Raw genomic sequence first — 25,783 nt, forward strand, 5'->3', positions numbered from 1 at the left:
TTGGACTATAGACTCGCTCGTGTTTGATCTTGGACTATAGACTCGTTCGTGTTTGATCTTGGACTATAGACTCGTTCGTGTTTGATCTTGGACTATAGACTCGTTCGTGTTTGATCTTGGACTATAGACTCGTTCGTGTTTGATCTTGGACTATAGACTCGCTCATGTTTGATCTTGGACTATAGACTCGTTAGTGTTTGATCTTGGACTATAGACTCGTTCGTGTTTGATCTTGGACTATAGACTCGTTCGTGTTTGATCTTGGACTATAGACTCGTTCGTGTTTGATCTTGAACTATAGACTCGTTCGTGTTTGATCTTGGACTATAGACTCGCTCGTGTTTGATCTTGGACTATAGACTCGTTCGTGTTTGATCTTGGACTATAGACTCGCTCATGTTTGATCTTGGACTATAGACTCGTTCGTGTTTGATCTCCTGTCAGAAGGAACAAACAGCTAACCACTGTTTATCTTAGAAAAGAGTACTAGATTGAATATTCATCAAATTAGAAGAACTCCAGTTAAAAATTATTTCTACACAGGTTATATGAATTACATTGCAACATGACTGAGGTAATTGTTCTGAAAGATGAAATGTTTTGAAAGATTCCAATGACAAGCCCTCTCAAGACTCCAGTCTTGTAAAGTATTTAGTTTAGTGAACATGGTAGACTAACCAGATTTGAGGATTTACTTATCAATTTTATTTTTGGGGGGATTAATTTAAGGTAAACCAGTCTGATCACATTGTTAGGAATTATTTTAAAATCTTAAATTTCAGATGTTTTCTGGAGTAAAGCAGAAAACTCCTCCAGTTTACATTTTTATACCAACAAACATTAGAAATCTACAAACAAATAAAATAAATAGGATAGTCCATTACACATAGTACATGTAGTATATTAAATGACAACAATAATTTATACAAATAGTATTTACACATATTAAATCTTGTTTACAATTGTTCCTTTTTATACAAGCTCAATGCATATGATGCCAATAATTACCTTAAATGCAATAATGCATTGACATTTGAAACTTTATACCTTAATGCAATATAACATGAGCTGTGTTGGATAGAAAAATGAATATCAATACATCTAGAACTGTTACAGAGGCAGATTTAGAGGGTTTCCTAGGAGGTACCTCCTCCTCCTTTTGTGGGAAAAATTAGGTTGATTATTTAGGGAATCACTGAAGCATGACCGGAGCCAGTCAGTGTGCCCCCCCCCCCTCCCTTAAAGAATTTCTGGATCCGCCACTGTGTTAACATATATTGAAAAAATGTCTACAGAAATTCTGTAACTGTTTTAAAGTTGAGGTAATAAGAGAACCTTATAAAACAGACAAAAAATCATCTTTTACTTCAAATTGAATATTCCAAAATTAATCAAAGTCTTATGCATGTACATGTATACGAGCACATGCATAAGATGTACATGTATACGAGCACATGCATAAGGTCAATTTTTATCCAATTCAGCTCACATTCAAATGATAAATTTATTGATACATGAATAATAAATGCAGCCATACACATCTTCCTATATCTATATACATCAATTATGAATGGGGATGATAAACTTTCTTATATACACTATTGTACTGGGATGATAATTTTAGTTATAGTGTAGCAAGATAAACTCTGCCATTTCTATACTTCATAACAGCAAGTGTGGAATGATCAAAACTGAAAAATATACACCGTGTAAAAATCACTGTTCAACAGTTTGGTCTGTAATAGTAAAATATAATTGCTCCCAATATAATAATGTAAACCAACTTATTTTCGAGAGCGATTTATTTTCGACTTCTTTCGCGAGTAAAAAAAATAATGCGAATTTAAATCGTCGCGAATATGTAAAGCTTGGATATTTCCTTTTTAAACTTCATCAAGTCAATCAGAAAATCGCGAAATTAAATAGCCGTAAAGTGGTCATGAAAGGTTAAAACGCGAAAATAAATATCCGCGAAAATAAGTTGGTTTACAGTAATGTGCCCATTTATTTCTAAACTATGTATCTTCTTAGTTAGAGTATACATATATATATATTCCTCCTTAATTCACAACCAATTTTATAATCCTTTACACACAATGAAATGAACAAAACAGACTACATTCTTGAGAGTTTTACAGCTGAGCTGTCTTCTAATTACTTATCATTGAAAAACTAGCAAAATTAGTTTGGAGGTCTTTTTTTTCAAGATATGCAAAACAAACTCATAATAACAAAAAATAAGTGACCAGATATAAATATATAAGCACCATGATATGTTACAACAAAAATATCATTTCTTGAGTATAAAAAATTATTACACAAAGATTTACTCTAAATATGTTTGGTTTAGTCCTATGCAATATGAAATACATTGATATTGAATATGTTTTAACTGTACAATCTAAAAAAAAAAAGCAGACAATTCACTATATTTTGTACCCCTTAACACAAATTATTGCTATTTAAAATAAGTCCTAATTCAAGCTTCTGTAAAAAAAAGTTTCTAGATACTGTTTCCCTATACAGGGAACCAGTAACAAAATACTGTAATACTTATAATTACGTACTGTGGATTCATTATTATTCGTTGGATACCAATTTTCGTGGATTTCGTGGGTACCGGAAAACCATGAATTTAAATATTCAACGAATTGCAAATTTTCTAAAGGAATATATGCATACTTTGTTAAAACCATGAAATTAAATACCCACGATTATGCAAGTTTTCTTCAAACCACGAAAATTGGTACCCACGAAAATAAATGAATCCACAGTATACCATTTGCACATAAAGCATGTTTAAATTATACAAGATGATTTACACAATAATAATTCATTAATCTTTTGCATTTTTAGGTTAAGCAATACATATATTCATATTTCAATATGAATACTGGTGTTACAAAGATACTTAATCATACTGTTAACATATTTATATTCTTTTATTCCATCATTGAAGATTTCTGCTCAGTTAATTGGTTTTCAAAATTGTGGTTTAAATTTCAAAAATAAAAAACAATGGAAAATATGCATATTATTGGATGGTTAATGACCACTTAATAAATAAACAAGAGTTTTGGTCCAGTGGTCACAGAGGATGTTTATGACTATAATGGTCAGGATGGACACCAAGTTATGGCAATAGCTCAAATTGTCCATAGGTTCGTGCAAGCTAAAAATTGTGTAAAAGTTGTTTTAGTAAATAATTATAGATCTGTAAAATAGGGACCAACATATGGCACTATGAGAATATAAAACAGTCCAGTCTCTTAATTTTCTTTTTATGGAGTATTATCATACAGACTTATAAAAAAAATCAAAACTAAATAGTAAAATATAGGACAATCAAAACATTGTAAAAGTCAAGAACTAAATAAAAACAAATAAAAAAATTGTTTAACAAGTCTGAAAAAAAAGAAAGAAAGAAAATTAAACTTTTTATACAACAAATGCACATTTCTCATTAATCAAACAAATTTTGTTGTAACAAAATTTTATATTTAATAAAGATCACAAATTAAAACTCAAAAGCCAATACAATGTAGAAAAAAATCCACATTTTTCATAATTCATCCTTAAAATTGTTTCGGTGGACCAGACCTTGTTTTCTGTCAATGGATTACAAAAGTGCAATCAGGTTTAAGCTATTAACTTTATCAATTTTCTATTATTATGCATTAGCCGTATCTAAATACCATTTTAAATTTGATAGTGCTTTTCAAAGCCATGACAAAATCCACAAATAGAAAATCTTAATCCAAATGTTAAAAGTATCACAGAAACTGAACTGGTTCTTAACAGATCATATACTGATACTGAATCAATCTCAGAAGAAGCAGATAAGACACTGATTTTACAATATTTCTTAATTATGCTTTAGTAGTCATGTTATTATAAGAAGAATATTCTTCTGAGGCAGCTAGCAGTCTATATCGTAATCTCAGATTTCTGGCTCGGACATGAGAGTTGACTATCTCCTCTGTACAGTTGGCTGGGAACCAGCCCCTTTCTCCATCTCTGATTCTTTCCCCTTCATACCAACCTGTCAAAGATAAAAGCAATTTATTAGACTGTAAAAATTTAAAAGTTACCAATGAGACCACTGTGCACCAGAGACCAAGGATGAGATTCGAAACAACTAGAGGCCACTAAATGGCCCCATAATCATTTATACCATGTAGTGAGCTATAAAGGCCATTCAATGACAAATCATGGTTTTTCTACAATTATAAAGTTATAATGTTATGGATTGAGGGTTTTCTACAAATTTAAAGTTAAATTGTTATGATTTGAGGACTGCTTCCTCATTACAATAATCATATTTCATCTGCCAAACTTGGAGAGTTTTGTCTGATTTAATGATCAAATTCTAAATGATAAAGGATTTATTTTAAAACATCCTAAATTAAAATGAAAGTGAGTTGTGAAAAGTAAATTCACAAAAATACTGAACTCAGAGGAAAATCTAATCGGAAACAGTTCTCAGCCATAAGGCAACTGTATATCTGGCCTTGAAGGCATAAAACTTTGGTCAGTGCTCGGAGCACAAAAATCATGCTCGAAACATGAAATCCTGCAATTTGATTGGTTGATTTTCGAGTCTGAGTACACAAATCATGCTCGAAAGTTTTTTGACCGTGAGGCCAGATATGGATTATCAAGCTCTTCTAATTTTGGCAATATGAAGCTGAAAAACAAAAAGATCTATCTGCTGCCACTAGTACAGATTAACATCCAAATTTCTTGCATTTTGTGACATTCATCAGAGGAAATAAAATAAAATAAAATTGTGATTTAAGCATGAAATTAAAGTTGGTTGGCTTAATGAATGCAAAATTAGCCATTTGCACAGAACACTTTACATATTCCTTCAGTCTTTATTTTCTAGTTTCAGCATTATACAATCTGGACTGTAAAGATTTAATGCTGATAGATTGTAAGTTTACCCTGAGATTTGTAAGTTTATCACAAAAAACCACTACACATTGCTGTTTATCATTTCATTACCATTATTTGCACCATAATCTAAAGAAGCACACTACAGTTTTCTACTAATATAGTTAAGCTTGAACTGAAAGAAGTATGTGGAACATAAATATAAGTGTTAGTTAAGATTTAAGAGATGCCCTGCTTTTCACTAAATAGAAATTTTCTTGTAGTAGTAAAAGAAATAATAATAATCGAAGACTTATACAGACATAATTCCCACACTTTTATTCATACTGAGAATGACCAGATTCAGTCATACATGAATATTATGATATACTAGTTTTTCCTGTATTGTTGACTTTTAAATCAGAGACTCCAAGGAGCCTACAACATTCAGTTGGCAAAATTATGATATATTATTATTATGTATAAAACAAGGATTTCTATTTCAGATATGAACCCTTATAATCCTAATTCTTTCTCTAAGTCTCCATTTTAAGGTTTTAAGCTTTGTTTTGAGCATAAAAAAATAAATGTTGAAATTAATTACGAACTTTTGAGACAATCACAAAACAGAAACAAACAGATCGGCTATAATCAACAAACAAAGCAATATAAGAAGTTTTGCAGCTCTGGATAACTGTGATATATATATTTAGCAATTAGGAGTACATGTATTGTGGTGTGAGGGGTAAACTTCATTGAGATAATATATATATATCATAACACATTTAATATGACACAGTTCAACTTCTTACACAACAAAGAAATCACATCAGTGATTATTTATGGTTAAAAAAGCAATAGAAAATACAACATGTTTGTGATACCCAGGAACCTTGAGGGTTTGGATGGGGTTAAATGATTAAAGAATAATACCCTAAAAAAATAAAGATTAGAGAATAACGGGCAAAATAAATGATGATTAGAGAAATATGTGGTCTAATTTTTTGAAGATTAGAGAAAAAAGGGGTTAATTTTTTGAAGATTAGAGAAAAAAGGGGTGAAAATTAAATGTTTACAGAATAACAGACCCCCCATCCAGACCCTCAACCTTGGTGTCAGAGCAATAGAAAGTACAAAATGTACTGACAGGTAATATTCAAGTAGAACACTGATGACATTTTTTAATTTGATCCAGAAACATTGACATCTTTAGGATTTATAATAATTAAAATGAATTTGTTTAACTTGACTTATATCACAAACAAACAACACATACACACCCATTAATGTTATTTCAAGTTATTTTAATGGTGACTCAGCAAAACCTGTTGTTAACATTTGTTAAGAATCATATAAAGTAAACACACACACACTATGCATCAAAATATTAGGCTGTAGTATCAAACATTTTGTTAAAATCCTTTTTCTACTTTGAATGATCACAACCCTTTCTACCCCATATACCAAAATGATAGTAAAACCCTTATGAAGCAAGTTTGGCTGTGATAAGTGTAAGCAGTGTGTATACCTTCTGAATATTCTGAAAATAGTACATCAATAAATATCAATAATTATTCATGTTATTACAAATAAGACATCTTTATTTTCGATATCTTGTATTTCATTCTTGAAATGTACCCCACAAAAAATTTTAAAATCAAAATGCTTATGATCACTGAAGGGTAAAAATTGCATTCATTTTGCAATGGAAACTAAAAATTAAACATTGAAAATTTGCAATGTATTTTAGCATTGGGGAAGGCAATACTGTGAATTGTAGATGTAATTGTTTAAATTATGTATAAAGGAAGATAACTCCAACTGTAAATATTGACTCCCACAATGACATCACTGACATGTCTGGCTGATTATAAAGGGAATCACTGAAGCATGACTAGAGGCCCCCCCCTTTTCCCTTATGAAAAGTTCTTGATCTGCCACTGTGCACTATGTTTTGTGTACTGTGGAATTATTTTCGTGGCAAAAATGCCAAAAAGTAATGCCAAAGAGTCTTTAACTTCAGATGATTTCATTTTATACCAAATTTTACTCTAAATTTACTCAATTTTACTCTGTATCAATATCAAACACATTTTTTTCCTCATTTTTTTTATTATATTCCTAGAAAGCCAAAGTGTGACCTTTGTAAATATGCAGTAACTTTTAAGATGGTATCACCTGGTTTAGACAACTCAAGCCTCTGTTGAGGGATTTTCAGTGTAGACACCACTAAAGCAGAAGGTTAATGGGGTATTGTACTCACTGCTACTGTGGTCAGCTGGGCAGTCTAAATGGTCAATTAACATTATTTAAAAGTGGCATATCTTTGCCTCAGTAATGCAAAAGTCTTTTTCTTCACATGGTGTCAGAGCAAAGAAGCCATTGAGCGAGGGGAGGTACAAATATATCTAAATGATTATTTCAACAGGAAAACTATTACAAGAAAATTGACAGCCTTCAGATAATATAATTTCTCTGAAAAGTTCTCATAAAAATTCCTCTGCAAATAAAATTTGATAACACCTAATGTCTAATGCTATGTAAAAGCCATTCCTAAACAACAAAAATAGCAACACATGCATATTTATGGTATTTACATGCAATGACTTCTTATGAGTATAACATTTCCACCAATAAAATTCATTGCATTTTAAGGGGTAGACCTCGGTTCAGGGAGATAACTCTTTAAATCAGTTATGTGTTTGTAAAAGCCAAGTTTGTCAATAAATTTTAAGCATTTACATGAAACAGATTAGAAATAATCTATGTATCCTAGAAGCTTAGAACATATTTATGAAAATGGTTGACACAAATGTACTGAGGATTTTAAGAGTTATTTCTCTTAACCTAGGTCTACCTCCTTAACATCTCTCAATAAACTTACCATCTGCCATTTTCTTGAACACATTGACGACATCTGATTCCTCTAATGATAACTCGTCTGGTTCTGTTGATATATACTTCCTTGTACACTGTACTTGGGGGCAATCTACAATCATAGTCAATAAGGCTAGATTATCAAATGAATGAATGAATGAATCTTTATTGCATTAGCAACAACATTGTTTTAGCATAATACAAGGTATATACATATATGACAAATATGACAGAATACAGAGAACAATTAAATAAATTAAATAATGCAGAGATAACTTATAATAATATGAATAATATATTAACTGATAATTTGCAATCTTAGTTTCCATGCAGCTTTAAGATAATTACATAGATTTTGAGTTAAGCTTTTTGACCCAGCTTGTAACAGAAAAATTAGCTTTCGTGTATTTGGCCATGAACAATAATACTTTGGAAAAAAATTACATCTAAGTGTTTTATATGCAGGACAAATCAACACAAAATGATAATCATCTTCAATATTATTCATTTTACAACATCTACAAATACGCTTAAAGATGAATGTGACCAAGTTTGGCCCATTAGTTACAGAGAAGATATTTTTGTATAAGTTAATGGACAACGATGACAACTGATGATGGATGTCAAGTAATGAGAAAAGTTCACATGGCCCTGTAGCCAAGTCAACTAAAACGACAAATCTATTACTTCTATAAGTTATGTTAAACATCTTTGATATAATCAAAAGTTACAATGACATAAGGAACATATGTAATAGTTTTGGGTTACAAACTATAAATATTAAACATATGATTCGTGTTGTTTTGATAAAGATTTTATAATGTTTTCTTAGTACTATATCATTTACTTACCCCACTCTTCATATATCTTTTCATTGTCTGTCTCCTTGGTAACAGGACTTAAGGCATCTATCCATCTAGATTTGTCACTCCTGAAAAAAAATCAGCAAACAATTTGATGTCTTTTGAAACTTTTCTCTTTGAACATTTATACTAAAACAGGCGTTTTCAATCATCAGTATATAACAGGGTATGACATTAAAAAAAAAAGTGCAATAAATTCTATAAGGAATCTGACAATTTAGCCACCTTGACTTATATTAACGACAGACGGACAGACAGCAACTGACATTAAGTTATGGCAAAAGCACAAAAGGTACAATGTGGCAAATCAAAGAGATTTTTCAAAAGAAAGATAATAGGAAGTTTTTTTTTTCTTCACCATTCTAATGTATCAGTGTTGTCTCTTCTCATAAACTCTCTATTATAACATAGTTATCAAAGGTACCAGGATTATAATGTAATACGCCAGACGCGCGTTTTGTCTACATAAAGACTGATCGGTGACGCTCAGATCAAAATAGTTTTAAAGCCAAACAATTACTAATTTGAAGAGCATTGAGGATCCAAAATTCCAAAAAATTGTGCTAAATACTGCTAAGGTAAACATAAACTTACGGTGATTTACAAGTTAATACTAATTCCACTTGTCTGTGTTCATAATTCTCTAGCAGTACAACAACAAATATGTTTTTACACCCACTGGGTGCCCCCTGAGGAAGATGGCGGGACTTGTCCGTGTGGTCTACATTCTCAACATGTAGGGCGTTACGTAAAGCATAGTCTGTCACTACATACTGGTTATTGCTGGAATAATGTTAAAACACAGATATAGAAAATTATACTTTACATATAAAAAGATGACTAAATGTTGAACTGCAATAAGATAATGAAGCAGAGATTAATATTATACATGTGTGTGTGTGTATAAAATATACAAATTAATGATATTAAGCATGTTCTTGAAATGTGAATGTGAAATATAAAAGTATTTGAAATTTCCCAAATGTGCCGAAACCTTTAACCAGAGATTATAGTTAGCATGATGTTAAGGTGGTACCCAACACCTTAACAAAAATTTAGTTGGTTGTTTAATTTTCTTGAAATTTTGATAAAGTATTTACTTTGACCCTTTGACAAAAATATTAAAATTCTACAAAATTTGAACCAACCGTTTTATCAGAAAAATTACACTGGTTATATAACAGTTTGACAAACACATATTTTGATCATTGAGAAGCTTAACATTCCCTTAACAACACAATGTAATTAAAACATATAGCTGATTTTACAGAGTTATCTCCCTGTAGTGTTAGGTACCACCTTAAGCTGTAATTTATTATTCTTGTTTAAAGTGTTATACTGTTAGTGTCTCATTAGTCAGTATTTACCACTGGATACTGATTGTTTTATGTGATTATGATTAGCATCAATATTCAAGATGAAATTCACTGAAGTAATGTGGAGAAAAATTTTCATGAAAATGAATTGTTTTACATGGTCATTTAGGGGCCTTTTATAGCTGACTATTCGGTATGGGCTTTCCTCATTGTTGAAGGCCATAGGGTGACCTATAGTTGTTAATTTCTGTGTAATTTTGGTCTCTTGTGGAGAGTTGTCTCATTGGCAATCATACCACATCTTCTTTTTAATATAGATTTATAATTATCTTAGAAAAATTCAACTTTTTCAGATGAGATAAGCTGACTTTTAGTTTATGTTTCAATAGAATATAAGACAAATTAGAGTTATGAATTTTATTTGTAAAAATAATGAAGAAATATTTAACCAATATGAATACATGCAATGACAGATTTGTTTGCCATTAGTAAACAAGTTGTGTAGAAATGCATTGTTTTCATACGTTCAGAACAGAGTTAACCCATGCAATGCAGTTAGCAGATAACTTTTCAAAATATTTCAATACTGACTGCTTTAGGGAAAACAAATGTTATATATCAAAGCTTGATCATATTATAATCATACAAATCAGGGATATCATTCTTATCATACAAATCAGGGATATCATTATTCAAGAGAGATTATTCAATAATAAATTAGTCCAGGATGGAATTTCAGTCAAAACAAAATTCTTGCAAATGTACAAATCAACAGACAAAATATTTATATATGTTAGTCAGGCCTATTTCATTTTACTTACAGTTTGTTAAAAAAATCACATGTTCTAAAAGCAAGCACAGTTTTTTCAAATATTCATTTTTAATTCAGTTGTTAGTATGTTTTCACAGTATCCTTGAAACAACAAGCTTCTCCATTCACACTCGTACCAAAAATTTAAACATTGTACAAATAATAAAAAACTGCAGGCATCACTGGAGAGACAGTATTTCTCACAAAAAAGCTGCAATCAAGTCTTATATGCCTGAAAGCTTTTAAACTGTGCATAACATTGTATTTTTTACAAGTATAACATTTGTTACAAATTGAAAAAAATACCATGCGTTAATTAGCACTTTCTGAATTGTAAATGGTAATTTCAGTATTTGTGAATCAAAGTTAAAATATTGTTATGTCCTTCATTGAATTTTGAGTAATGTTTAAAAAACTAGCCAATCCCAGCATGTAAGTGTACATATTTAAAAATATGACCCAGAATGCATCAGATTTTTAAATAGTGAATTTGAATGCATACAAGCATATAAATATCACTTGATATTGCAGGTATTTGATTGTAATGAGAACTACTTTCTTACCAGTAATAAGTCATAGAAACCTACACAGTAATGTAGAAAATGCAGGGAGAACCAAATGATATAGTTCACAATGCAGGGGGGACTACTTACAACAATAAATTTAAATTCTGTGGTGTGAAAGGATAGGAAAATCTAACTCTGAAATTATGGATATTTATGATAATTATTGGATGTGCATACGTTAAAGCTTGGTGAATATGTGAAAAAAATACATATTGTAAATAGATGCTGCTGCCAAGAACCAGTTAAAACCAGTTTCGTTTTTAAATATTCTTCAACAGAATGGGTATCTGATGAGTTTATCACTTATGAATCCTATCAAATCATGGCTTCTAAAACAGTAGTATTTGCTGGTCATGCCATGCAAATTTCATTTCTGTCTGCATGAGGTCTGTTGACAAATGTGTTGGTTTCTAAATAATACCAGTAGCTTTTTCAAAATTGTGGACATCAATAAGCATTGACCTCATGTCCCAACGGACTGAACTTCCAACAATGTGTTATAATGTGTCAGCTAACTATGAATGTTCTAACTTAAGTTAGTTGTAATAAGCATGACAAAAAATAAGGTTACTTTTTCACAGAATATGAAATTGGACAGAACTCAAGTAGCAAGTATCTTAAGAAAGATACATTGGTGCATTTGATATCACCCCTAATAATGACTCAGTGTTTTTGAGGTGGGTTTAATATCACCCCTTTTAAAATATCCATTTTATTAATTGTTCTCTTTCAAATTGTAACCTCAGGGCAGTTGCATGTTAAACAAAAACACTTCAAAGTTTGCAATAAAAGTACCTTTTCTGTATTTTTCAAATTTGAATATCAAAAGTCTTTTTTGTCCTTTTGATGTCATTTATATGTACTACATATATTATGAAATGTTAAAGTTATTTAATTATTTAACTTTTGGTGATTTTCAAGTACTTTGACTTAAAATAAATGATTAAACATGTGTTTATTTAAAGTTGATTTGTTATCTATCTTTACAAAAAGTTATAAACTTACCCCTTCTTTTTACTGACTAATAATAAATCACTAAATAAGTACAGGTAAATGGATTGTTTACTGGGTTTCCCTTTACCAAAGGGGAGACGACTTGATGTCTCTGTTACTAGTCTGGTTAGCTCCCCTTGTTTGACCAGATATCTTGAAGCTGATATCAAAGGAATTTCCTAAAATTAAAATTAGACAATAGTTTAAAAAAAAAAAATCTATTTCATTGCCCTTGTCATTTTGTTATGGGATATAAGAATCATAAAATGACAAAGAAAATAAAGATGCAGTTTATACCTAAAACATTATGAATGCTAGTATGTTTCTTGTTTGGAAAAATGTATCTTTGATTATACTTTACAACTGTTTGAAAAGGGTCAGAAAAATGTTTTACATTCATTCTGTTTTCTATCTAAAATTAACTTATCATGGCAGTTCTTTTTTAACTTATTTGATATGTTTAATGATTTATCTTGACCTTGAACTCTAAGTTCTGTACAATTTATTATAGTTTTAATGTTTTGATGTCTTACCTTGACCTAGAATCCAAGTTCTGTACATATAAAAAGAAGATGTGGTGTCCTATCTTGACCTTAAACTCATAACTTCTGTACAACTTTTTACAGTTGTAATGCTGGATGTCTTACCTTGACCTTGAAATGTTTGATATCTTACCTTGACCTTGAACTCTAAGTTCTGTACCACTAAACACATTTGTTCAGTTTGCTGCATTCTTCTGGCTCCTTCATTACATTTTTTCACAACCTGAAACACGACATAAATGTCTAGAATTACCTCAAATAGCTAAATGAAATACTATGAAATAATAATCCTTTTTTTTTTTTTTTTTATCTTGATCCAGGTGAGCAACATCTAAAATAAAGTGATTCATGGGGTTTTCAACAGAATCAATGTAAAAAGTCTATATTTGGCTAGGTACTAGTCCAATGTTCTGTCAGTTTTCCATTCAAAATTTTCCTAAGTCTATAATTGAGTCCTCATACTGATGACCTTTCTGTACTGAAAAACTAATTGAACAAGAATGTGTGAAGTACATGGATGCCCCACTACTCACATGATTTTCTGTGTTCAGTGGAACGTAAAAATTGGGGTCAAAACTCTAATTTGGCATTAAAATAAGAAAGAATATATCATAGGGAACATGTGTACTAAGTTTCAAGTAGATCAGACTTCAACTTCATCAAAAACTACCTTGACCGAAAACTTAAACCTGAAGCAGGAAAGATGGACGGATAGACCAAAGGAAGCACAGACCAAAAAACATAATGCTCATTATCATACATAATACATGGTTCTTTATATGGATATTAAACACCTTTATAGTGTTATGAAATTGTTTGTTATATCACTTACCCGACTAAGAGCATCTAATGCCCTGGAAGCAGATTTATGTCTCTCTGTCCCTGGAGACAGTCTATGACAAATTGCATCCACAAGAAGTGGTAATCGTGTTATCCTTTGCATCGGCAGTAACAGGAATGAAGTCATAGGTAAACCCTGACATTCAGGACTTCTCTCTATTCTTCTTAAGGCCTCATTAAATTCCTGTCTTTTGCTGTTATAAAGAAAATTAAGTAAACATTATAGTGAAATGTTTTTTAGCCATTTTCCTGTGATATAATTTTTAGATAATTTGGTTGAGGCAAACTATAGTTAAGAGAATGGAACCAAAAATTCAGCAATTATATTTTATTTTGTAAAAGGGAATAACTATAGAACAGTTAAAGTGATAACACCAAAATTCAAACTTGATCTGTATTTTGTGGTAATAAGCATTGTGTATGAGATGGAGGTATTTAGTTAGAGAATGGAAATGAAAAATTCAAAAATTTATCCATTTATTAAGGGACATAACTCTAGAACAACATAAGTGACGCCAACAAAATTCACACTTGATCTGTGTTTTATGGTTATAAGCATTGTGTATAAGTTTCTTCACCAAATAACAATTTTGGGAATTACAGACAAATTTTACATCAGTTCTTCCATTGTTCTTTTTGAGAGGATCAATTGCAAAATTACAAAGAGAACTCATATTACTACAGAAACAAAATGTAACTTTAAGATGAAGAACAGCACTGTTCCTTTGCTTTTTGTGGTTTTTTGTTTGTTTGTTGTGAATATACTAATTTTGTGTCATTGATGGAAACCCAATATCCTTTGTTTAACTCTTATATACTTACACAAGTTCCTGAATGGCTCGTTCTTGGAATGTTTGGTTGCTACAGTAACAGACGTAACATTCAAATTTGTTTATACCATGGAGGTATATTATATCACAGACATCAGACAATAAACAAGACTTCTGCCATCGGGCTTCTAAATCAGATAAAAAACTACAAATAAACAAAATAAATAAATATAAATCATAGTTTAGAAAAGTTTGAGTTCTCAAGTGAAGACATGTGTAGCCTTCCATCTCCAATAATATAATCCATATAAAAATAGTGAGAGGTGATATGATTGCCAAAGAGACAATTATCATCCAAGACTAAAGTCGCTTGATTTCTGTCCACCTATATTAAGGAGGCTCGAGGGTATAAAAATTTCAGAAAAAATTAAACATTTGTTTTTCACTACAAATTTTATTTATTACCTTTTGTAGTTGTTACTTTATCATATGGTACAAAAATAATTCAAAACAATCAATTTGTGTTGGCCCCAGATGACATTTAAAATGTGTACATCATTGAAAAAGTTCTAAATTATCTCCCTTTGGTGGAAAAATGCCCTTTTTTGGCTTTAAAATTGAAATATCTTTTTTAACTCATCGGTGACATATATTTTTTAATATAATTTCCATATAAGCTGTACTTAAACTAAATTATTGTAAAATTTGAGCGATTTCTGTAATAAATTTCTTTTTTTATTTCGATATTACCTATATTTCTCCTATTATTTCAACCACCTTTACACAAATGTATGCTTCTTTCGAAGGCAGATTGTGAGCGCAAATGAACGGTGACCACACTTTTTTATTTTTATTTTCTATTAACTATAAGATAAAGTTCATTTATAGAAAAATATAGAGAAATCCTATATAAATGATTTAGACCCGCGAACCCCCTTAAAGGTGTTTTGGTTGCGATTATCTAATTATTGTTAGTAGAAATAAGCACGTTCATGATTTGGTATTAGAAATTAAAAAATCACTAATAAAAGAAAACCAGACAAAGCATGTGTACAACCTCATGTTCTGCCAAAAAAAAAAGAAGTTCAAGATGTACTTTATGGAATAATAAAAATACGAGTGAACCAACACCTTGTGTGGTGATTGTGCGGTAGGGTAAAAACAATGGATACTGCTAGGTATTCACAGTCATCTTGAAAATAAAGAATATGTCGACAATAAAGACAACAACACTCATGTTTTTACCGCATAGTATCTGTTTATTGGGTCTACATGTTTCGCCTAGTAGATAGGCATCATCAGGACAATTGTACAAAGAAAAATGACAGTGAAGTACGAATCTTGCGGTTTAGCGGTTTCTTGAATGGTAACAGCATCTAGTGTGGTTGACATCTATCCCGTTTTGTGTAGTTAATCTCATGGGAGGTCATTTATGGAATAATGTACACATTCATCCTTAGTTAAGAATTGAAATTGTGTTGTTCTTAATAAATTGGCTTTCTGTGAGAATGTTTTGCAGACTAGTTATTTGTCTTCTGCAGGTTCAAACTGTGATTTTATTCCTCTGATTTTTTTTCCACACATGAAGGAATAGTGATAAAAAAAAATACTGGTCAAAATAAAAAATTACAAAATTTAAATACCATGCCTTTGTCATCCCTTTTTAAAAAAGTCGTTATCCGTGAACCATAAAAATTATTTGGCATGGCCGACCTAATAAATTTGTTTCAAAATCTGTTTTTTCTGAAGTGGGTAACAGCTCCTTACCTTTCACTTGCCTCTCTAACAGCACCAATGTTAGAAAACAACACATGTCTCTCTTGGCGATTGATGACACATTTATCCGACAGTTCAGCAGAGAATTCCTGTGACTTCAGAAATGTGTCAATCAAAATATTTAAACTCTTCAGATAGGAAGCTTCAGAGGTAATGATTTCAAACATGGACTATAAGTAAAGAAAAGAAAATATTTAAACTCTTCAGTTAGGAGGTTCCAGAGGTGATGATTTCAAACATGGCCTAAAAGTAAAAAAAACCAAAATGTTTAAACTCTTCAGTTAGGAGGTTCCAGAGGTGATGATTTTAAACATGGCCTTAAAGTAAAGAAAACAAAATGTTTAAACTCTTCAGTTAGGAGGTTTTAAAGGAGATAATTTCAAACATGGCCTAAAAGTAAAGAAAACAAAATATTTAAACTCTTCAGTTAGGAGGCTTCAGAGGTGATGATTTCAAACATGGCCTAAAAGTAAAGAAAACAAAATATTTAAACTCTTCAGATAGGAGGCTTCAGAGGTGATGTTTTCAAACATGGCCTAAAAGTAAAGAAAAAGAAAATGTTACATATTTTTTTCATAATATATATTTATAAGATGTTCCTAGCAATCAACTTTTAAATCAAAATATTTATTTCATTTTCATTTTTGGTGTTTTAATGCCAATTTTAAGCACCGCATTTAGGCTATTTCGTAGTGGCCCAGTTTTTATTTGTGGAGGAAGCCGGAGTGCCCAGAAAAACAACCTACCTTCGATAGGAAACCTGACAATCATATAGTCAATTAAGATTTGAGTCAAGTGCACCCGCACGAGTGGGATTCGACCTCACAACTTCAGTATTGAAAATAAATAAAAGCTTTTCATGTTTTTTCTTATTTACACAATGAACAACACTTTACCTCTTGTATCTTCCTTTCTTGACTTGATATTGAATTTAAAAATCCACTTTCTTTTACCTAAAAGGAAAAAAAACCAAATAAAAATCTGGCACTAGAACCAAAGTCTAAGACGGTACATTTCTACAAATAACAATGCATATAACAACATTGCACAAAACAAGAAAATTGGCTAGAACGTTGGAAAAAAAAGAATACACCCTATTCCCTTTTTATTCCATTCTGTTACTTTTATTAGCAACATTTTTTAGACTAAGATGAAAACTATTTAGTGTTTGACATTGATAGAATTCTAAAATAACAATTAACCCTTACCATGCTGAATTGTTTTCAGAAAATGTTTGTAATATCATCACTTTTTTTTAATATGTCATTTTTACTTATTTGTACATTTTGAAAAAAAATGGTTGCCATGGTATCAGTTCAATGATTAAAATTATGATTTTTTTCAACATATGCATAGTTTCATGTGTTATATAAGTTGCTCAGACATCCCAGTTTAATGTAAAATGAAAGAAATAATAAATATATCCTGATTTTAAAATAGAGTTCAGTAGATGTGCTTAATTATATCCATGATAATTACTTTAGTTGGTAAAAAGCAACTACTAAAGTAAAAAAAAAAAAAAAAAAAAAAAAAAAAAAAAATTACAGGTTAACAAATTATTATTTTTTCATTCAGTAAAATAGTGTAAATGGTTCCTGTTGTTAAACTTATTTTTAATAAGAGGAAAGGGTTACCATGTCAACCATAATATAAATTCAAGTAAGCCGATGAAATCAAACTAAATAGTAATTGCAGATACATGTATCTGAGCCTTCTTTAGTGAAAAAAATGTTCTTTGTTTTGTTGCAGTTATATTTCTTGCATGTTTTTATTATCTTGGTGATTTTTTTCTCAGAAAACTCAAATTTATGCATTTAACCAAATACCAGTACACATACCTAAGTCAATATCTAATAAGCAACTTCACTGCAAAACACAACTCCTTGTTTCCCCAATAGAATACAAATCAGTGAAGGTATCTTTATACAAACAAATTCAAACTAACCAATTAATTAATGTATATGATGTAACTGAATTAAGTCACAAAACAGGAGTGGAGGAGCATCATTTATAAACCCAACAACAATAACAAATCCAATACCGTACAACAAATCTAGAGAACCTATTTTTTTTTAAATGCGTTACATTTTATGAACACATTGTGTATTAGTTGGATGCCTTGTCTTCACACCAGACTGAAGAAACAGATGAGACATGTTGGATGCCTTGTCTGCACACAAGACGTAGAGAAACCCATATGACCAGAATAAAGATATTAATGTCATGTTTTTGTTGATTGATATTTGTCCTGAACCTCAAATTGTAGTCCGTTCATATACTTAAATATGAAAATGATTAAATAATAAGTTAATTATGCAGAGAAAATATATTTTAAAATTGAACATTTAAAGATCAACTTCACAACTTGAACATTTCAATACATTCAAATTATTTAATCATTAAAATAAGTGTTAGACAACAAATTGGCTTCATTCCTCTGTATTATTTTCATTTACATTTCGGGCTGCCTCAGCTGCAAGTTTTTGCCTTTTGTAAGCGAGATTGTACTCTTTGTATTTGTGATAGAGCTTGAAACAAGGATCAATACAAAGCGCAACATTGCACTCTGCACAATTAAAGGAAGTGTCACGTCCTGGCCTTCTACGTTTTTCTCCTGCAGAGGCTAATAGTTCTCTTTCTGCAGGTGTACACACTATGCACCTACAAGTTAAATTTAGTTTTGTTCCAGTTGGAATAATTTTTTCTGCGAAATGTCTTTTTAACTGTTTACCAGAGGGACGGCCAGCTGATTTTTTAGCTTCATGTAGTCCAACATCATTGGATTTTTCAATTAACTGTTTAATCAATTTTCTACGATAATTCCTAAACAATAAGGGTGATCTTTCAGTAGTTGTACTTTTGTAAATTAAATATGAGTTCAAGGCTGCCATTGAGAACATGTGGAATATTACCTTTTTCCACCATTTCAATGTTTTAATAGGAATTTTACAATAGGAAATCATTTGATCTGATCGATCAACGCCACCCATTTTAGAATTGTATTCAAATACAACTTTTGGACGAATTATATTTTCCCCAGTCCAAGGGTCTTTCCTATTTGTGTCTATGTTTTCGGATGTGCTGACTGTGGATAGCATATAAACAGGTTTATGATCTAAATATTTTGTCAAGTTTAAGGGTCCTTTATTTACCACTGCTGTTTCTCCTTTTGCTCTCAATTTTAAGTTTTTTAATTCATCAGGTACACCTTTTCTGTTTGGTCTAACAGTACCTGTAGCACCAACACCAAGTTCCCAAAGATCGGAAAATAGTTGTGGAGAGCTGTAATAATTGTCGCAATAGAGTATATGACCTTTTCCAAAATGTCCCCTTAGCAAGTCCATTGTAAGGTCGTAGGTTGCCCCGTTTGAACTATGTGGTATTAGTGGTTTTCCAGTGTATAGTTTGAATTTAGAACAAAATCCGTTTTTCGAGTCACACAACATATATGCCTTGAGTCCATATTTGCTCGGTTTATCAGGATTGTAAGTTTTAAATGACAAATTTCCTCGCCATGGAACCATGCATTCATCTATGGTTAAGTTTTGGCCTGGGTAATAATATGATTGAAATCTATGTAATATGTTATGATATAGTGTTCCAAGTTTAAACAATGGGTCATGGCCATCTTGTCCTCTAGGTATATTGTTCTCATTATTGTTCAAATGAAAGAATGTTAACAAGAGATATAAACGATTGCGTGCCATAATGTCTCTAAAAAATGGTGTTGATGTAACTGGGTCGGTAGTCCAGTATTCACTTATGTCCAACTGACAAACAAGAGTCATGGTAAATAATAGGGCAATAAACCGCCTCATTTCATTTAAGGTTGTGTCAATCCACTTATTAAATCTTGAATATGCACTCACATTTTTGGATGCAATAGATTGAGCTGCATATAAGTTTGTCTCTTGGACTATTTCTTGAATGTCCTGATCATTTATAAAATTTTCAAAATATTCTATGGGAGATGTTTTATCATTTATTTCTCTGAAGAAACCCTGTGATCCACTGAAATTCAATGGTAGTGGGACATGTTCCCCTGCAACCCAGTTCTCGTTTGTAATGCGCTCGTTTATAACTACTTCAGGGTTTTCATTAACATCATCTAGGTCAAATCCTTCAAATTCATAATCACTATCTTCATCAGCAAATATTTCATCTAAGTATTCCCCGAAATTAAGGTTATCTGCCATTTATGTATTAAAAGAATGCCTCGTTGCCAATGTAAACTATGGTGTCACATGATCTTTTTTACACCGGATGTTTATAAAGTTTGTTAAAGTGTTTTGTTTTACAGTTTCTGACATGTTTTTCTTCACAAATACTTTTGAAAAGCAGAAAATTAACTTAAATATATAATTCTTAATGAAATTTAATAATTAATTTGAACTTCTATTGATCAAAATCCGATGTGCACTTCGTACGACTGGCACACGACTACTGACGATTTGCACACGACTACTGACGATTTGCACACGACTTGCAAATTTTCATGTTTGCCTTTGCACCGTCTTTATTTAGATTGAGGAAAATTATTAAATAATGTTCTTAGCACATTTTAATACAGATACACTCATAACACAATTTATTCCACGAAAAATGCAACCTTTAATGCACAAAGACACGGTGAATCTACATGCAACTGCATTGGGAAATCCCATGAAACAAGGTGCTCGCTGTGAAATGCCTCGTTTTCAACTTTTTATGATCCAGAAATAGACTGCCCATAAAATACCATTCTTTTTTTTGGGTAAATCGCAGATTTTTTGTACAACAAAATTTTGGTGATATTTTAAATAATATAAGTTTTCAAAAATACTGTTTTTATTGAAATCCGATTGTTTCTTAGTCAATCATTTCTGTGTCAAACTTACGTCAATCGAAACTGATTGGATGCTAAAAATAAGTGCTTGTTTTGGTTTGTCGAAAAATTACCTTGACAAAGTATACAATTTTTAAAAGTTAAAGCGATGCTCATGAAAGACAATGTTATGGTTTTCCCACTGTTATACTTATAATTTTATTGCTGTTGGCCCCAAAAAACGTCTATTGGGAAATGGGTATTTCCCAATTTATTCGTATGAAACCCTGCAAGGTAATTCCCACCCACATTCTTTCGTTTCTTTCATTTATTTGTCAACACAAATTCAAAATTTGTATCGTGATGAAAGATTTAACTCTTTTCTACAAAAGACAGTATTTGAAATTGGAGTAATTTGTTTTCATACTTCTTAATTCTGACACCAAAAATGTGAAGCGCCATTTTTCATTGAGGCCGTAATATTACGGCCCCCGCACGAGACTGGAGAAGTTTCAAGGCCGTAATATTACGGCCCCCGCATGACAAGGGTTAACAGTAAGATAAATTCATAAATATTTTTTTCGTTGCATAACAAACATATTCGTTAATTTTTGCTTAGACACCAATAAAAAACATAATTTTGGAGGGTTTCACATCTTAAAGAATTATATGTCTTTTTAAAATTTAATGGACTAATTTCTTTCACAATAAACTAATGTAATGACTTAAAATCACCAGTAAATTTTTGTCACCATTCTAATGAAAGGGACAGAAAACAATCTGTCATATATTGTCTGCATTTGCCCATACTTTTTCATAGCACCAATCGTCAATTGATGTCATGAAAATAAGGGATGTTATCCAATCAAAATGAATTTAACAAAAGTTTTGCATTAGAATCTCAATTTCATACCTGTTAACCTGTGATGATGAAAATGCAGGTCATGACCTGCATTGAAGAATGAAATCTCAGGTCATAACCCGTACAAACTTTTTCAAGCTAAATTTCAGTAATTAGGGGACTTTTTTTTTATAATTAAAATAAAAGTTTCCAAAACATGTTCACTTGGTTAAGTAATTTAAAATTTTAATACTCATTATTTCATTGCACTTTGAAAAGCTTTTGATAACTTTCCTCTCCTTTTGGTGATGAAATAATTAACATTTCTACATTGTTTTCTATGTAAAGTGTTTCACCCTCAAGTTGTGTCTGGCTATTCAGCCTTTCAAGCCTTGCTCAACAGTTTTTTCATTAGATGTTTGTAATTAGAGTATAGTAAAATAAAGTTAAACTGTTAAAGGAAGTACATGTATAGAAATAATTTTCAACTTTTTTTTATAATTATATTAAGGTATGAATTTAATGAAAAATTATATTTCAATATGTATTTGAATTCTATTAGTAGTAGATTTAATCTTTTTTACCCCAAAAACGTAAATATAAGGAAAAATTTTGAATGGTGACAAAAAAGGGGAAGTAACTCAAGTTGGAAAATGTTTGTAAATCGTGACAACAGTGAAATTTATTTAAGACCTAAAGCTGAGGTAATTGGTGTTAATTAACAGTGTGTTCGAAACCAAAGCTGTCAAGTGAAGCCATGCACTTAATGGGTCACTTAATTTGACAGTTTACACAGGTAGCTGAACTTCTGTTGATGGAAGAATAACGAATTTGTGGATATTTCAAAGGAAAATCACTTATGAAATCAATCTCAAGGCTAAGAAATCCAGGTGAAAACAGGTCATTTTTTAAATTCCCAGGTTATTCAGTGACCCAGCGGGTGTCCCGGGTGATCCCTCAGAATTGTGAAAATCTCGGGTCACACCTGCAGAATACAGGTCAGTTGACAGGTATGCAATTTTATATTATACCAAATGTCCCTAACATGATTATCTCCCTTACCTCTGGCATTTCACTCCACAGAGCTCTGAGTACTGACCCAGTTTTACCAAACATCTCTAACGTGGACATCTTAGGTTTATCTGGCATTGATTGGTCACCTTTAGCTTTCTCTAGTATCTCATCCACTGCTTCATATATTCCTTCATCTCCTAAAACACAAAAATATTATACTATACAAACTTGGTTCTCTAATCAACATACTTTTTTAAAATAACACCATTATATTATTTATATTTTGAAGGAGTAAAAAACAAATAAACAATGAGTGTTAAAAACAATGAAGTGAATATTTGTGACTGACCCCAAAACGACAGAATGTAGGATCACTATGTCTCGCTTTTGCAACAGAAGTCGTAGCCTCGACCAAAACCGGGTTTAATCCACTTTTCTACATAAGAAAATGCCTGTAACAAACCAGAATATGACAGTTGTTATCCATTCGTTTGTTTGATGTGTTTGATCTTTTTTGTCACTTGCTTAGACCATTGGACGTTAAGCAACTGACAATCAATCAATCATTTGCTGAAGAACTTTCTGTTTAGAATTTTCCTTGGAGTTTGGTATTTATTTTTTTAAACTATTTTTTTCTAAACGTACCCGACTCAACCTCACTATCACTGGAAATAGCAGGAGTGAACTTTCTACTGGCTCTTGTTACTTTATCCTTGTTATAAACTTGATAGAGAGGCTCTGACTCAAACTTGGTGGTATATCTTCTGTCCATTGTACCATACAACATGTCGTCATTCTGTGAAGTATAGAGTTAAAAGAAACTTTGTGAATACATGGGTAATTTTTAAATAACTTTTGTCATTGTTCAGGAAAATAATATGCAGTTATAATCTTTTTCTTTTCTTCCAATATTTTTGTATAGATAATAGAAAAATTAACAATAAGAGAAATAAATTAACCAATACCTGACTTGCTTTGTCAAAAAAGTACACTTACACATTTGATGGAAAGATTTCCTATAAAATTTTAATAATGAAACAATTAATAAAAGTTTTGGAAAAATTAAGGAATATTTAGTTTTCACACTGGAATTTATACAATTGATCACATGAAAAATCCTGGATGTTAGTAAGAAATGTTTAACTCAAGTTTGGCTACTCAATCAATATCTGATACAAACTATCGTAAGACCATATACAATTATATTTAAGATGTTCATGATTTTTCTATTATTACAAAGTGAATAAGAAATTAAACATAAACAACACAAACCAGTTCAATATAGAGTTGATTGCCTTCATCGTCATCTTTTAACTGATTTTTGAATTTATACAGATGACTGAAGGGTGCTTGTATATCAGTACTGGATTCTCCTGATATATCACCAAATCTTAAGTACCCCGATGATGGCCTCTTGTCCAATGGCTGTTTCCTGTAACAAATAAAAGTATCTCCATTTATATCTGTTATTTAATATGCACTCTTTAGAATAGACTGGCATACCTGCCAACTTTTCAAAATGCCCATGGGGGTTTTGCCTGCAAGATGGCTGTCATAGTCCTAAAAAACGTTCAAGGGGACCTGCAAATATATTCTAATGTTGTTTTTTGGCTTCTTCATACTTTTATAAGCCTATAGTCATTGTACAATTAATTGTTTTTTTTAAATTGTAGACAAAATTGCTCTTTCAAAATTTCAATTTGGGAGCCTCCATGGGGGAAATCCCCCACTAATAGTGACAGTTGGCAGGTATGGACTGGAATATTTTTTATTTCCATAAGAGGTAAATCACATGTAGCTTGAATTCTTTGATGAACTTCTAATTTGAAATACCTCCCAGTTTCAATTTTGAATCTATGAGAAGAAATCCTGAATTTTGTAATAGCTTTTCTCAAATCAAAATTATTCAAGATATCTAAATAATTTTCTTTACAAAATGGTTTTAAATTGACAATTTGTTCTTAATTTTCCTTGGCTATTTTGGCTATAAGCATTTTCCTATTGAATTGATAAACAGATAATGTATGTTGAAAGCCAATAAAAATATGAAGTATGGTTGGTGTACTAAACAATAAACCCTAAGGAGCCTGAATCACACACTTTGGTATTTAGGGTCGCCTTCAACTGTTTTTTACTTTGACACATTCCATGTTTCCATTCTCAGTTCTAATATTAAATCCAATGTTCATATTTTTTGTGTATTTATTTTCACAAACAGCAAATTTAAAAAGTCTTGGGATGTACATTAACTACCTGATGTGTTATTTAATTTCTGTCCATGAAGAAATAACATAAAAAATGTGATGCACACTGAATAATTGTAAATTGTGAATTGGTGTTATTTCGAATAGACAGAAAAAATGTTACAGTCATTCCTTATAATTTAATTCTAAATTCCATTTTGAGATAGAGTAAATCATGAAAAAACGTTGATGACTTCATTGTCACATGACAAAATAATGTCTATGAGCTAATAGACAAAACATTTGCAGCCAATCAGAAGACGTGTTACATCCAAAATTAAATAAAATTTAAATAAACAGAAATACTCAGTTCCATCATTTATTGTACTCTTCTAGGCACCATTCTTGCCTTTAAAATTATTCTAAAAGTTTAAATAAAAGGGAACTAACCCATTAACAATATCTGTTTTTTTATCATCAACTCCTGGGTCAGGCAAGATGTAGTCCTCTTTACCTGTTGAAAGTACAAAACAAACATATTACAATAGCCTATCAAACATTTCCCTTTTTAAATTTGCTATTCTCATGGGGACCTACTCATTTGTAAACTTTACAAAGAATAACTCAAATTTCTATAAAGTAAGAAAACTGCATAATTAGAAGGCATAATCAAATTAAAACTTAACATTTCTATGCAACAACCAAATGCTGT

General features: G+C 31.1%; 2 protein-coding genes across 9 annotated transcripts in view; both read right to left on the reverse strand.

Annotated features, from left to right (window-relative positions):
- Positions 1–3,552: 3,552 nt before the first annotated feature.
- Positions 3,553–25,783, reverse strand: part of LOC139501889 (uncharacterized) — a 51,665-nt gene continuing 29,434 nt past the window's right edge. For 5 of the 8 annotated variants that reach the window (XM_071291130.1, XM_071291127.1, XM_071291131.1 and 2 more), the window contains 15 exons: positions 25,522–25,585; positions 24,161–24,320; positions 23,534–23,684; positions 22,937–23,085; positions 17,126–17,182; positions 16,221–16,399; positions 14,506–14,658; positions 13,676–13,877; positions 12,977–13,066; positions 12,314–12,480; positions 11,396–11,443; positions 9,210–9,398; positions 8,604–8,683; positions 7,760–7,864; positions 3,553–4,042 (listed from right to left, as the gene is read on the reverse strand). In XM_071291130.1, coding sequence (XP_071147231.1) covers positions 3,870–4,042; positions 7,760–7,864; positions 8,604–8,683; positions 9,210–9,398; positions 11,396–11,443; positions 12,314–12,480; positions 12,977–13,066; positions 13,676–13,877; positions 14,506–14,658; positions 16,221–16,399; positions 17,126–17,182; positions 22,937–23,085; positions 23,534–23,684; positions 24,161–24,320; positions 25,522–25,585 — 1,967 coding nt within the window. In that variant the 3' untranslated portion in view covers positions 3,553–3,869. Of the gene's footprint in view, positions 4,043–6,240; positions 6,416–7,759; positions 7,865–8,603; positions 8,684–9,209; positions 9,399–11,395; positions 11,444–12,313; positions 12,481–12,976; positions 13,067–13,675; positions 13,878–14,505; positions 14,659–16,220; positions 16,400–17,125; positions 17,183–22,936; positions 23,086–23,533; positions 23,685–24,160; positions 24,321–25,521; positions 25,586–25,783 lie in introns of those variants that run through there. The other 3 variants (XM_071291133.1, XM_071291132.1, XM_071291134.1) reach the window with 2 other exon arrangements.
- Positions 18,019–20,801, reverse strand: LOC139501890 (piggyBac transposable element-derived protein 4-like). The gene has a single exon (XM_071291136.1). The coding sequence runs from the start codon at positions 20,423–20,425 to the stop codon at positions 18,659–18,661; it is 1,767 nt and encodes a 588-aa protein (XP_071147237.1). The 5' UTR covers positions 20,426–20,801; the 3' UTR covers positions 18,019–18,658.

The sequence above is a fragment of the Mytilus edulis genome, chromosome 13, assembly GCF_963676685.1.
Source record: "Mytilus edulis chromosome 13, xbMytEdul2.2, whole genome shotgun sequence".
In the NCBI taxonomy this organism is placed as follows: Eukaryota; Metazoa; Mollusca; class Bivalvia; order Mytilida; family Mytilidae; genus Mytilus; species Mytilus edulis.